The sequence below is a fragment of the Peromyscus californicus genome, unplaced genomic scaffold, assembly GCF_007827085.1.
Source record: "Peromyscus californicus insignis strain IS unplaced genomic scaffold, ASM782708v3 Scaffold_20__1_contigs__length_68692818, whole genome shotgun sequence".
NCBI lineage: Eukaryota > Metazoa > Chordata > Mammalia > Rodentia > Cricetidae > Peromyscus > Peromyscus californicus.
The window spans coordinates 11,765,668-11,779,129 of NW_026294503.1; the positions used below are offsets into that span (position 1 = coordinate 11,765,668).

Genomic DNA, 13,462 nt, shown 5'->3' on the forward strand with positions numbered 1-13,462 from the left:
AGGTCTATAACTTTTAAGATAGGCTAGGGCAGCTTGAATGCCTTGAAAGTTTGGCCCGAATCATTCTTTGCATGAGGTTCTATCCTGTGCACTGTAGGATGTTTGACAATAGGTCTGACCTGTACCAATCAAATATTAGTAACATTCCTATCACTGTATCAGCTAAAAATGGTTTCCAGATGTTGTAAAAGTATTCTCTGGAAACAAAATTATCCCTAGTTACAAGCCACAGAACTACACTTATGCCCCATAATATCCATGGTTTTCAATAACAAAGGATACTTCTTATTTGTGCTCCATCTGTCTGGTCTAATATGGGTCAACAAGAGTTCCTTTTCATTATAATCATTTCAGAATTCAGATGGATGTAGGCTTTGTCTCAATGTGGGTTTTCATCATATCAAAAGCAAACTTGAGATGACTAAAGAGGCAAGCCACCAATTAATTGGTTAGATTCTGAAATGTTGTATATTGTTTCTGTTTCTGTGCCATTGGCCAGAAATAAGTCAACAGCTATAATGAAGTTCAAGGGAATGAGTTAGTGAAAGGTCCTGTACACACAGTAGAGAATTATTGGATATTGATGCATCTTAATGATGTGTTTATACTATAAAGCAGAATGTCTTTTGACAAGTTATCTCTTAATATTTTTGTAGTCATTAGTAAGTGATGATATAATAACAGACACAAGTTAGTTAATAGCTTTTTCTTCAAAGGTAAGAATCAGTTCTTTGGATTTTATGTTAAATGACCTATTTTCTGATGCCATTTTATCTGCATCAAGTCTTGCTGTAGATATGAAAGTAAGTCTCAAGCTGTTTAAAATGAAAATACTTCCTGTTATGCAAAATGGGCTGTCAGAATCTAGTGCTATACAAGCATAATTTTGTATTATGTTAATTCCCAATTTGAAGATGAAGCTTCAAAAACAATAAACAAAATACAATTATCATTATTCACTCAACCATTCAAATGTTATTTAATACTATCTCTAAAACATGCTTTAGAATATGCAAAGATGAATAAGACAGAGCACTTTCTTATTATCTAGAAAAAAATGATATGAATATGTAATAATTATGTTCCAGAATGAGGTTAAAATTATATGTAAATGAAGAGATATAAAATGAGTATAAGGAAATTTTTAACAAGAATATTGTTGTAAGGTCTTGAATAATGCATTAAAATATTTTTAAAGGAGAATTTGCTACACAGACATGCCTTCAAGGAAAGTTTGGAGAAGAAATAGGAAGTGACCAATTTGGAGGCTGTATTATGTTGCATGCTCCTTTATCTGGGGCTAACATGGTAACTGGAAGAATAGAATATGTAGAGGTAAGGACCATTATTGTTAAATCACCAAAGTGTTGTACAGTTAATGTGTATTGAGCTCCTACTCTTTGCCATACCCTACTTCCGATATGATAGTAGACAGTTATTGAACAATTTTAATACAGCCAATTATTTGATCATTCCAAATATTTGTTTCTTTATTTTTAAAAGGAATAAATCAGATCTGGCTACATACACAATTCAAAACCTAATAATGACTTCATATTACATCTAAAACATAAAGTGCAATTCCTTTTCATGGGAACCATAGGACCTGAATTCTAGCTGTTCATGATTTTGTCACCTGTGACTTGTTCAAGTCAGCTTAGCCATGTGGGCCTCTTTCTGTAACTATGTCAAGCACATTTCTGACTATGTTCACTGCCCTTGTTCTTTGTTCAGTTTTAAATGCTCATTCATCAAAGCTTGCATACTCCACACCCTTATTTCCACTGGGTTTCTTCTCAAAGTTACTTCATAAGAAAGCCCTCTTCTTACCATGTTTAGTTAAAATTTCTACCCAAATTCTTCTTTACCTTTATTTACTCAAACTCTAATATTTTATGGATTTTAGAATTTTCTTCATGTCTTTTTAATAATCAGACTTAATAATAGTCAAGACTTATCAGTTACTATCAAGTACTCAGTGAAGAAAGGAGGAGGGAATAGATTAAATACACAATATCAAAATCCATAAACCCATTCTGGGCACCCCTAGATAGCATTGATAGTGGCAGAGTCAACACTTCCATTTTGTCATAGTCTTTTCTTAAGATAAATTACACATGTGACATCTGAGATATGAACTGATTGAGAGTTCCAGGATTGAGTTGTATATTAAGAATTAATGAAGTTAATTTTATAGAAAGAAAATAAAAATAAATAGCTGTTTTGATATTTTCTTTCCTTAGACAACTGGCTTATGTTAAATCATACATGTGAGCATCTTGTATTTTAGATCATAGATAATTAGATAATATGGATAAATAACCATAGATAATTAGATCACAGACTTGAAAGGACGCAGAGCTGATTGGTTACTAACTGCACCTGATCTGGATTCGTTCCCACTTGGATTGCATCAAGCTTTGCAAATGTGACAAGGTGCTCGGACTATTTACAGTTTCTTCATCTGCGAGATGAAGTAAATGGTGACTGCCTATGATTAGGGTAAACTCTATGACCTTGCATATAAAACAATACAGTGTCTGGTACTGTAAGTATCCCAAAGTGTTTCTTACACATAGAAATCAAAGGATCAGGCAAAAGAAGGCATAGAACTTTGTTTTGTTAAAGAGAAAAGTTCAGTAGTAGGGAGTTTTATTAAACAAAAGTTTAGTTGTAGAGAGGAGGTATAACACAAAAGAATCAAGGATTGGTTTGGGCACATAGTAAAGAGCAAAGCTACCTTGCAAGAATAGGTTTGCGTATTCCATTTATGTGCTCCCTCATTCATTCGTGCCCTAACAATTATTGTCGTATTGTTTTGTATTATATAACAGATTATATTTATAATAAAATACTATTCTCAAATACTGACATGAATAATGTGGAAGATAGTAATATAAATATATGCATACCTTAATTTGATATTGGAGATTATTTTGAAACAGGAAATTACTGAACAGTTCTGATTTCTGGCCTGACAGGTGTTCCATGCTGGCCAAGCTTTCCGTTTGGGACGATACCCAATACATTGGCACCTACTTGGAGATTTACAGTTCAAGTCTTATGTAAGAGGCTGTGCAATTCATCAAGCATATAACAGAGCTGTTACAATCCACAATACACATCATCTTCTTGTTGAGAGGAATATTATATATGATATAAAAGGAGGAGCATTTTTCATCGAAGATGGTATTGAACATGGCAATATTCTACAGTATAATTTGGCCATCTTTGTACAACAAAGTACTAGTCTTCTGAATGATGACGTGACTCCAGCTGCATTCTGGGTAACCAACCCTAACAACACCATACAACACAATGTGGCTGCTGGTGGCACTCACTTTGGCTTTTGGTACAGAATGAATGACCACCCTGATGGCCCATCCTATGACCGAAACATTTGCCAAAAAAGAGTTCCTCTTGGAGAATTCTTTAACAATACTGTTCATTCTCAAGGGTGGTTTGGACTGTGGATTTTTGAAGAATATTTCCCCATGCAAACAGGATCTTGTACTTCTACAGTCCCAGTGCCTGCTATCTTTAATTCACTCACTGTCTGGAATTGCCAAAAAGGAGCTGAATGGGTCAATGGAGGGGCCCTGCAGTTCCACAACTTTGTGATGGTGAATAATTATGAGGCTGGAATTGAGACCAAGAGAATCCTGGCTTCTTATGTTGGGGGATGGGGAGAAACCAATGGTGCTGTGATTAAAAATGCCAAAATTGTTGGTCATCTTGATGAACTGGGAACGGGGCCTGCATTTTGCACTTCAAAAGGCCTGGTTCTCCCATTTAGTCAAGGCCTCACTGTGTCATCTGTGCACTTTATGAATTTTGACCGTCATGACTGTGTGGCTTTGGGAGTAACATCGATCACTGGGGTTTGTAATGACAGATGTGGAGGCTGGAGTACAAAGTTTGTGGACATCCAGTATTTTCATGCACCAAATAAGGCGGGCTTTCGATGGGAACATGAAGCAGTACTGATGGACGTTGATGGTTCACTTACAGGTAATATTATTCTTCACTCTGTGATGAAAATACATCAGAACTATACTTAAGTTTATGTGAAGTTGAATAGTTAAGGCTGATTCACCAGGATCACACATTGTAGCCCAGCAGTAAACTATGCTACTGACTTGAAAATTACAGGAAACACTAGGCTCTGATGAAATATTCTTTTTTGAAAGAGATCCTAACTGTCAGAAGCATTCTACAAACATGTCCCTTTTCTCTTCCATTTGTAGTTTGATTGTGAATTAATGGCTGTTTTATGGAACATTAGTGGAGACACTGCTCACTGCCATTTCAATGCTAGAACTCCATTATCTGCCTTCATTTTTCATTCAGAGAAAAATTGTTTTCTTCATTCCCAAGTCTGGACTCAGCCACACTCCATACAAATAGATATAAATTCAAACTCCATTTTTAAATCATGCAGTCAGAATATAACCTGATTAGAATACTTTTTAAAAGAAGTGGCAGCCTGCTGTCAACTCCTTTTTAGTTTAAATTCTAAATTTGCATTTTTTAAAAAAATATGTTAAATTGACAAGAATTATGGAAGAGGATATAATGTAGCTGTTATTTTCTAGTTCCAACTCTGTCATGTATTTTTTTGTTTTTGATGGTGGATAAGCGCATAAAAATATATTTGATAATGAAAGTATAAAACTCAATGTAAAACTCCATAGTTTCAGAGTGGCTACTCTAGCTGTATCAAAGTTTATTGAGATGTATGAACTTTAGATCTGGTTAAGGTCAGTGTGTGATGACTTTTATTTGCAAGTTTTTTTTACAATAAAGTGTATTAAATTATTAAATAAAAAGTTAAACCTAGAAAAATCAATATGTATCATAGGGTTTGTTCTACAATTTTAAGTAATGTAAGTCCCAATATGTCATATTTTCTATATATATTCATGATTTCCAAAGGTTTTTATCTTTGCAAATTGGTAATGATAAGACTTGTCTAAACAGGATAGGAAGTATGTGTGAGTGTGTTACCTAATACTTTTTAAGAATCAACTGACAGATAAGCCTAGAGATAGTAGTGACTGAGTTCTGAAAATTTCCTTGAAAGATGAAATAACATTCTTTTCAGTGTTCACATGGTCCGAGTTCTGTCTCACTTTCTAACTGTGGCTTTCAGGAGGGAGGCTATTGTAGTGGTTCTGTCAATAGTTACGTATAACTTTTATCCACTAACTTAGTACAGGTTTGAAAGATTAGTTCCTTTACCACATGGGCCTATGGAGATCAATTATCTTGCTTAGTGTCTGGGAGGCATGGTTCTTAGTCCCCTTGGTCCTTCCTAAGGGTGTGTTCCCTTTCTAATGATTATGGAGCCATGTGGGGCTATCTCTAGTAACTGATTATGTATTTGTTTAAAAGCACATGATATATGAGCAGACTTCTCAGATTCAAATCATTTTGTGAATCCTGAATCAAGTCACCTGGGCTACTTCCCATCCCTTACTTTGACTCTTGTGGATGCTTCAGGTCTTGTGTTTCAAACACATTTGTGGTGAGTCCCTTGACAGAAAAGTCTGCCGTGAAACCTATGCATCCTTGTCTCTTGAAAACAGAAACCACTACCAAGGTTTCTGGAATTTACTGGTAATATTGTGGTCACAGGATCTATGCATTGTAGATCAGTTTTATTAATTTTCTTACATAAAACTGCAATCATGCCGCTTCTGTTTCTTTCCCAGGGCACAGAGGGCACACTGTCATTCCACACAGCTCCCTACTAGATCCTTCACACTGCACTCAAGAGGCTGCGTGGAGCATTGGTTTTCCTGGATCTGTCTGTGATGCCTCAGTCAGTTTTCACCGTTTAGCATTCAACAAGCCTACTCCAGTATCTTTACTTGAAAAAGATGTGGTTCTCTCAGACTCTTTTGGTAAGTGAATTGGAACAGTTAAACCATTGATTTCAGTGTTTTCCTAAGTGTTTGTCATCATCTTATTCATGGTGTTCTGAACATTGCAAAGAGCACACTTATGCCAGTCAGATTCCAAGCAGGAGACCAGCTACTCAAAGTGAGCACTGGAGGGACAATAAGTAGATGTATGATAGTCTGTTTACTGAGGAACCACCAGACAATATTATGACAAAGAGCAGGAAAGTTACCGTAACCATTGGAGCAAGGCAGTAAAGACAGATATATCAATCTGAAGGCAAGTTTTTGTTATGCTCACTGAATGAGATGGGATGCGTTGAGCATTTCTTAGGTCAATAGATGTATACAAAGTGTCATGGACTGTGGATTTGTAGCCGTAATAATACTGTCCTTAGTACACCTGCAGTACTTGGCATCATTACCCGACTAGGTTGTATTAATTTATTATTATTCACAATCCATATGCAATTTTTTCAGCCAAAAGGAAAGCTAAATGGGGATGTGATCATAATCTTGCTTTTCATATGTCATAAATCTTTGGTTGTTTCACTGACCTCTGCAGTTCCTTACAGTGTGTTATGCTGTCACTCATCTTTCCATTATAACAAAAGTCTGAGAAAATAACTCACTTGTATGGAGAAAGATTTATCTTGGCTCAGTTTTGGAAGTTTCAGTCTGTGATCAGCAGGCCCAGTTGCTTTTGAGCCTGAGGCCAGAAAGTGCATCCTGGTGAGGAACACATAGTGGAACAAAGCTATTGAATCATTATCTCCCATTCCCTTTTGAGGGCCTGTTCTTGATGATCCAAATACTTCCTATGAGGTTGCACCTTTTCAAAGTTCTGTTGCTTTTCAATAACACCAACCTGGGGACTATACCTTCAACACATTGGCCTATGGAGGACAATCTCCTTGTTTAGTGTCTGAGAGACATGGTTCTTAGTTCTCTTAGTCCTTACTAAGGGTTTTTTCTCTCTATAATGATCATCGAGCCAGTATAGGGCTTTCTATAAGCATATCTTTTCTTACACCTTAGCTAGCTTACCTTGAGTGACTCAAATCTTCACATTTATCTATCTCTTAGTATACCTATCCATTTATCCATCTATTTAGAAATTACTAATATTCTATGACTTCCAATGGATTGTATTCTGATAAACCTGTTCCTAGTTGAAAATGTAGTAAAGTTGAAAATGCTCTACTACACATAATTTGCTAAACAGGACAGCTCAGTCTAGCTTACTTTATCCATGCTCAGATACTTGCATCTGCCCCTAGTTCAGAAAAGTCATCTAACACGAATCCTGTTTTATAATAATGGCTTGAATGTCTAATGTAATCAATTGGATAGTAAGTTATTGCTATTTTATGACATACCAATGTAGACTAAAAATAACTCATTAAGTTGAACCATCATAAATAATATCTTATCTGTATAAAATAAATATCTGTCTATAATGAAAGAGCTTTCTTTTCCACAGACTGTTATGATAGACTGAAGATTCTCATAATGGGTGAAAGCCAGTGAGAATCAAGGATTTTCTAAACAAAAATCTTTATAATATTTACAAATGTTATTCTTTACATTTTCTAGGTAAAGTCAAATGATGCAGCATTTTGATAACTAAATCTGTACCTGTGAATGCCAATTCCAAACACATAAGGAATTATGACTATAGAAAGGAATCAAGTACACTTGCCTGTCTTTTTATGTTATCAATATTCAACATTATTCTTCAACACTTTGTAAATAATTACAAAATGGCACTTTAATGTTCTCAGTATTTCCAAATACCCCAACCCCCATTTAACTATATTGATAAGGTGATTGATAATTTGAAACAAAAAACAGGTATTTCAACAGTAGCCTATTCCATTTGAAATTTTTATAACATGAATATACCAGCAATATGCTAACTGCTAAAAGTACCTATGACTAGTCTAATTAATCCACACTGACATATTGCAATATTGTTATTCCTTATCCATCAGATCCTCTCAAAATGTTCCTTGCAAAAATTCCAAGTTCTTCCCTTGTTTCAAACAGAACTCTACACTCTACACATATTTTACTGTGTATTTTGAAACTGGGTAAATACCTGTGACCCACTCCTGGACTCACTTTGAGACTGAGCAAAGATTCAATCTATCACCTACTTTAGAGTTCCCTTTCTGGATGGTGGGTCATGCAAGTATGGGGTTTTGAAATGTCCACTGTTCCTTCCCTCTCAGTTAAGTGGCTTTTGCTCTTTGAATTGGTAAGGGTCTAGAAAGTAAGAAAGAAGTGGTAAATTATTCAAGTAACGTAGATTAGACTTCTGTCCCCAGACCTCATATAGAAATGTTTATTTCTAGATGGAGTATATAGTAGCAGATACCACCTTAGTATGATTTCTAAAAATCTATGAGCATGCTGGTCACGAAAGGGTGAAGTGAGGAACGACAGAGAAAGCCAGAATCAGGATGTGCTAATGAGAAGTAGGCTGACTCACAGAAACCATGCTCTTTCCTGGGTGACACAGGGCACCACCAAGGCTCCGCATCCCCCCAGAGAGGTAATTACAGGAACGGACTTACTTTCGTCTTCCTTCCTTGTCTGTCCCGGCACAACGAGAAGACAGAATTTTGTATTTTCTCTTGTTCAAAAGCAGAGGCATGTCATGAAGGTGGAGAGTATGGTTGCTGCTTATTTCATGTTCTCCTACAGGCACTAGCATTGTTCCCTTTCAGAAGAAACGGCTGACCCATATGTCTGGGTGGATGGCTCTGATTCCAAACGCAAATCACATTAACTGGTATTTTAAAGGTGTGGAACACTTAACCAACATATCATACACGTCAACGTTTTATGGATTTAAGGTAAATAAAGAGATTTATTTAAATGCATTTATTTAAATTTAAGCTACAAAGAACCAAACAGCAGCCTACGCTGTCATTCTCACACACCCATGTTTTTTTTTTTTCTTCCCTTTTCTGGGTGTGTATGCATGTGAATGTGAGTTTACGTATGGGTGGTATATGTGCATATGTGTATACAGATGGGAGCATCTGTGCCTTTATCGGTCTCTACCTTATTCCCTTGAGATAGGTGATCGCCCTTGAGATGGGCTATCTGATTTAGCCTGTGGAGCTAGCCCTGAGGCCAGAAAGCCCCAGCAATCCTCCAGTCTGCATGCTTACACACTGGCACCATGAGTCATACCTGGGTTTTATATGGGGCCTTGGAATGGAGCTCAAGTCATCCTGCTTCCACACCAAGCACTCTAGTTCATTGAGCCATTTCATTCACCTCAGTCAGCCATTTCTCAACACGGAATGTTCTTACTTCACAAGTCAATCTTTTAAAGCCTCATGATGCTCCCTGTATGACCCACTCACTCTAAATCTAAGAAGGAGGCAGGTTTTGGCATGTTCCCATATTATGCTTTTGCCTGCCTGCCTTTGTCCTTATTACTGAGGTAATAACTTACATTTACTGAGTCCCAAGTATCAGTTAAGGGTTTATTTGTATCATGAACTCAATAGAGAAAATTATTTACAGAATACAGTATTTTTATTTCCACCACATATCTCTACCATCATATTTTCAAATATTGACAATCTTTGAAGAGAAATAAAAGTTTGCAGAGAGAGTAGGCACTCCATACTCTGACGTCAGTTCTCCAGTGTTCAGTAATTGCAATCAGCATCTTGCAGTAATTCCTCCTATGTTCTTCTACTGATGCTACATATTTGTGTGGCCCAGAAACCATATCTAGCATTATTTTTTAAATTTTAAGCTATCATAGAAAAGGCACATATCTTAAAAACATATGTGTGTGAAACATCCACATCCATGTGCACATGTGAGTGGAGAACCTGTATATGTGTATAGAGAGAGGAAAAAAGAATAAGAAAGAGAAAGAAGAGATTGATGGTGGAGCTAGCATTATTGACAGAGACCTGCAACAAGTCAAATACATAAATGCCAACTGAAAGGTAAACCAGTGGTTGTAACACTACATGGGCTATGTACATGACATTAAAACTAAGTCGTAATATGCAACATATTTCTAGATAAATCAAGCCATACTTTTCTGCAACTATCTTAGGAAGAAGACTATGTCATTATATCACATAACTTCACTCAAAACCCTGATGTGTTTAACGTGATTGATATGAGGAATGGCTCCTCAAACCCACTGAACTGGAATACTAGCAAGAATGGAGACTGGCATCTTGAAGCAAATACCAGCACTCTCTATTACTTGGGTATGTATTCACTATGCAGAGTGTTTTTTTAACCTAAGGATAAGAACAATTTTCTAATAGAAATATGTGACATACGGTACCCTGTATTATCAGAACCTAGTAAATATTTTTTGAATAAAAATACTAGACATAAAATTTGTATTGGAAAAGGCCTTTAATTTAAAAGCTTGTGTTTTAGTTTTGAAGATAATACTTGTATAATCCCACAAGGTCCTGATTACTTTATTTCACAGAATTAGAGGTAGTTAATATAATGGCAGCTGGTATACATTCCATGAATATTAAAAAATAGTTTTAGAAAATAAAAGTATTTAAGAATAAAATTAAAGCTAGGCAGTGGTGGTACACACTATTAATAACAGCACTCAGGAGGCAGAGAGAGGCAGGCAGGTCTGAGTTTGAGGCCAGCCTGGTCTACAGAGAGAGAGTTCCAGGACAGCCTGGGCAACACAGAAATATCCTGTCTCCAAAAACCAAAAATAAAAAGGCAAAAAAAAAAAAGAATAAAATAAAACTCATTTTAAAGCACTCTTATTTTATTTTATGTGCATGTGTGTATGTTTATTTTTACGTTTTGCTTGCAAGTGTATATGTGTTCTATGTGGTTTCCTTATGCTCATGGAGGCCAGAGAGGAGCATCAGATCCCTAGAACAGTAGTTACAGACAGTTGTGAGCTGGCATGTGGGTTCTGGGAATAAATCTGGGTCCTCTGGAAGAGTAATCCATGTTCTTAACAGATGCACTATCTCTCTCACCCCTTCAGGCATTCATTTTTATTAAGATATTTTCATTCTCCTCAATATTTCATCTCTCAAAATGATACCTATTTTGTTGAAGTTTCTCAATGTCTACTTCCTGTTTATGAGTGAGTGATATTTCCAAAATGCTATGTATGCTAAATATGCTATATGTTGTATAGATTTAAGTACTGTAATCATTGTTAATATGTTCATTTAAGCCATTTTACTTCAGTGTCAGGGAGAAGTGACCTTCCTCAGAGCCAGCCCATTCCTGGGACACTCGATCCTGATGTGAAAGATGTGATCATTAATTTCCAAGCTTACTGCTGTGTTCTCCAAGACTGCTTTCCTGTTCATCCACCATCAAGAAAACCAGTTCCCAGGAAACGACCAGCCACTTACAAGTACATAAGTCTTCTTCAGCTAACAGCTTTGATGTCTCTTGTTCAATCTTTTTTATAAATCTGTCCTGGGTGAGATGAAACTACCTTCCTCCTGCCCAATGACATTTAGTTCACAAAACACATCCATACCAATACTTTCCTCATTTTATAATCTACTCCCACTCCCCATGAAAAAATGGAGAAAGCTCATAAAAATTGGGTGCAAAAGTTGCTGACAGTCTTATATTAGCAGAGAGTTAATTTGGATTGTGAGAGCTGTCCCAAGTTCTTTATTACACAGGTGGGAATGATCAAGTCCAGTGACATAAGAGAGTTGGATGAGTTTTCTGAACTGGCTCATCACATGTCCAGTCTAGCATCAGAAGCTAAGTGTCTTCATTATTACCAAGTTGTCTTGGGTCGTGTCAATTTTGATGGATATCATGTCAAACTCATAAGAGAACTTTTAATTTTTTTTCAAGTATTGATTTCAAATTTTAATTCTTCTAGTTAAAAGTTTTTCCTTCTAGCTTTTTAGATTTTACAGGTCTCTACTTTTTTTTTTTAACTATATGAATCATCACATTAGCAAGTAGTTTCTAGAAGGCACAATTACAAAAAGGCCAAGGCCCTTTCTTCCCAGTGTGCTTTCCATGTTTATTTCAGTTTGATGTAGCCTTCATTCTGGGTGCAAACCTATCACCCCAAACCCCTACACTGTCACTGCCCAGGACATAACCTCAATTTATCCTTGGCAAGTAAAAGATCATTCTTCCTTCCCTTCCATTCACAGAATCAACCCAAATATGTTCTCAAAGTGTACTCAGTGAAATAGCACCATTTGCCAGGGGCCCATAAACAGATACAGGATGCCCTGATTTTCAAGGTCCGGTGGCCAAATCTTATAAGAAAATGGAATAACTGGTATATCTTAAATTAAATTAAATTAGTTTAGTTAAATTGGCATATGTCATAATAAGGATTTGATGTGAAGAAAAGTGTTCAAAATTTTAAAAGTAATATTTTCAATAAAAAGTACATAGTTTGTATATGTTTTATGAATACTACTAATTGTACATATTAACTTGGCTAGTTAGTAAAATTATTAAATATCTAATTCACATTCTACCATTTGCAAGACATCTAATGAAATGCTGTGCCTTAAGGAAGTGCTCATTAAATGCATAGAGGTGCCGATTAATGGAAATATTACTTTTCTTTTCAGTTTATGGTCAAATGAGTCTTTTTGGCAATCATCCCCAGAGAACAATTATACTGTACCCTACCCAGGAGCAAATGTGGTTATTCCTGAAGGTAAACACACAAGTTTTATACATAAGTAAAATGTTAGCGTTTGGGTAACATTAATGATGCGGTGGAGCAAATGTGCCAGGAGTTGTATTTGTCTTTAAGCACCGCACGCTGGGGAAGAGTAACTGTAAAGAGAAGTGTCTCGGGTACGAAGCAGAATCTTCAGGTTTTCTGTATCTGATGACATTAGCTGGGTGTGGTGGCGTTGCCTGGTTTCCCTGAGACTCATGACCAAGAAAGGAGTTTTGCTTCAGCACAGGCGTTCAAGGCCAGTTTCAGAAGCATAACCACACTGCTTCAAAACACTCACAACAGCTACAAAACAACAAGCCTATACGTTCAGTGAGATACAGGAATCATGTGGGAAGAAATCACGGACTTCAAAAACGAGGCTCTGGAGTGAGCTTGTCAGTGTTTTGTCATGAGCTTCACGGTGTGGGTTGCGTTATGTTTCTTATTGCTTTTTAGGATCATGGATTGTAGCTGACATAGATATTCCCCCAATGGAAAAGCTCATTATATGGGGAGTTCTAGAAATGGAAGACAGATCTGAGGTGGGATCTGCAGCCCCTTCTTACAGAAGAGTTGTTTTGAATGCCACCTACATATCAGTGCAGGTAGGAGTGAGGTCTTATCATTTATACTATTAATCTTATTAATTTCTAACAGGAAAATTTAAGGAATTGGTATTTAGTATGTACACACACACACACACACACACACACACACACACACACACACACACACACAGAGAGAGAGAGAGAGAGAGCTGTTGTAGCCCAGAAAATGCAAGCATCGCATACCTCCAATGTATTTCTGCTCTCTTTTAAATTATGCCTTCTTCTTCCTTTACTGGGATAATATCAGCATA

At 36.5% G+C, this 13,462-nt stretch overlaps 1 protein-coding gene and 1 long non-coding RNA gene across 3 annotated transcripts in view; one reads left to right on the forward strand and one right to left on the reverse strand.

Annotated features, from left to right (window-relative positions):
* Nucleotides 1-13,462, forward strand: part of Pkhd1l1 (PKHD1 like 1) — a 156,537-nt gene that overhangs the window by 86,797 nt on the left and 56,278 nt on the right. The window contains exons 48-55 of the mRNA XM_052747754.1: nucleotides 1,199-1,335; nucleotides 2,982-4,011; nucleotides 5,715-5,906; nucleotides 8,613-8,764; nucleotides 9,997-10,156; nucleotides 11,130-11,301; nucleotides 12,506-12,594; nucleotides 13,060-13,208. Of these exons, the coding sequence (XP_052603714.1) occupies nucleotides 1,199-1,335; nucleotides 2,982-4,011; nucleotides 5,715-5,906; nucleotides 8,613-8,764; nucleotides 9,997-10,156; nucleotides 11,130-11,301; nucleotides 12,506-12,594; nucleotides 13,060-13,208 (2,081 nt within the window). The remainder of the gene's footprint in view (nucleotides 1-1,198; nucleotides 1,336-2,981; nucleotides 4,012-5,714; nucleotides 5,907-8,612; nucleotides 8,765-9,996; nucleotides 10,157-11,129; nucleotides 11,302-12,505; nucleotides 12,595-13,059; nucleotides 13,209-13,462) is intronic.
* The window catches only part of LOC128116484 (uncharacterized), a 126,893-nt gene that overhangs the window by 36,058 nt on the left and 77,373 nt on the right, over nucleotides 1-13,462 (reverse strand). The window lies entirely within an intron of this gene.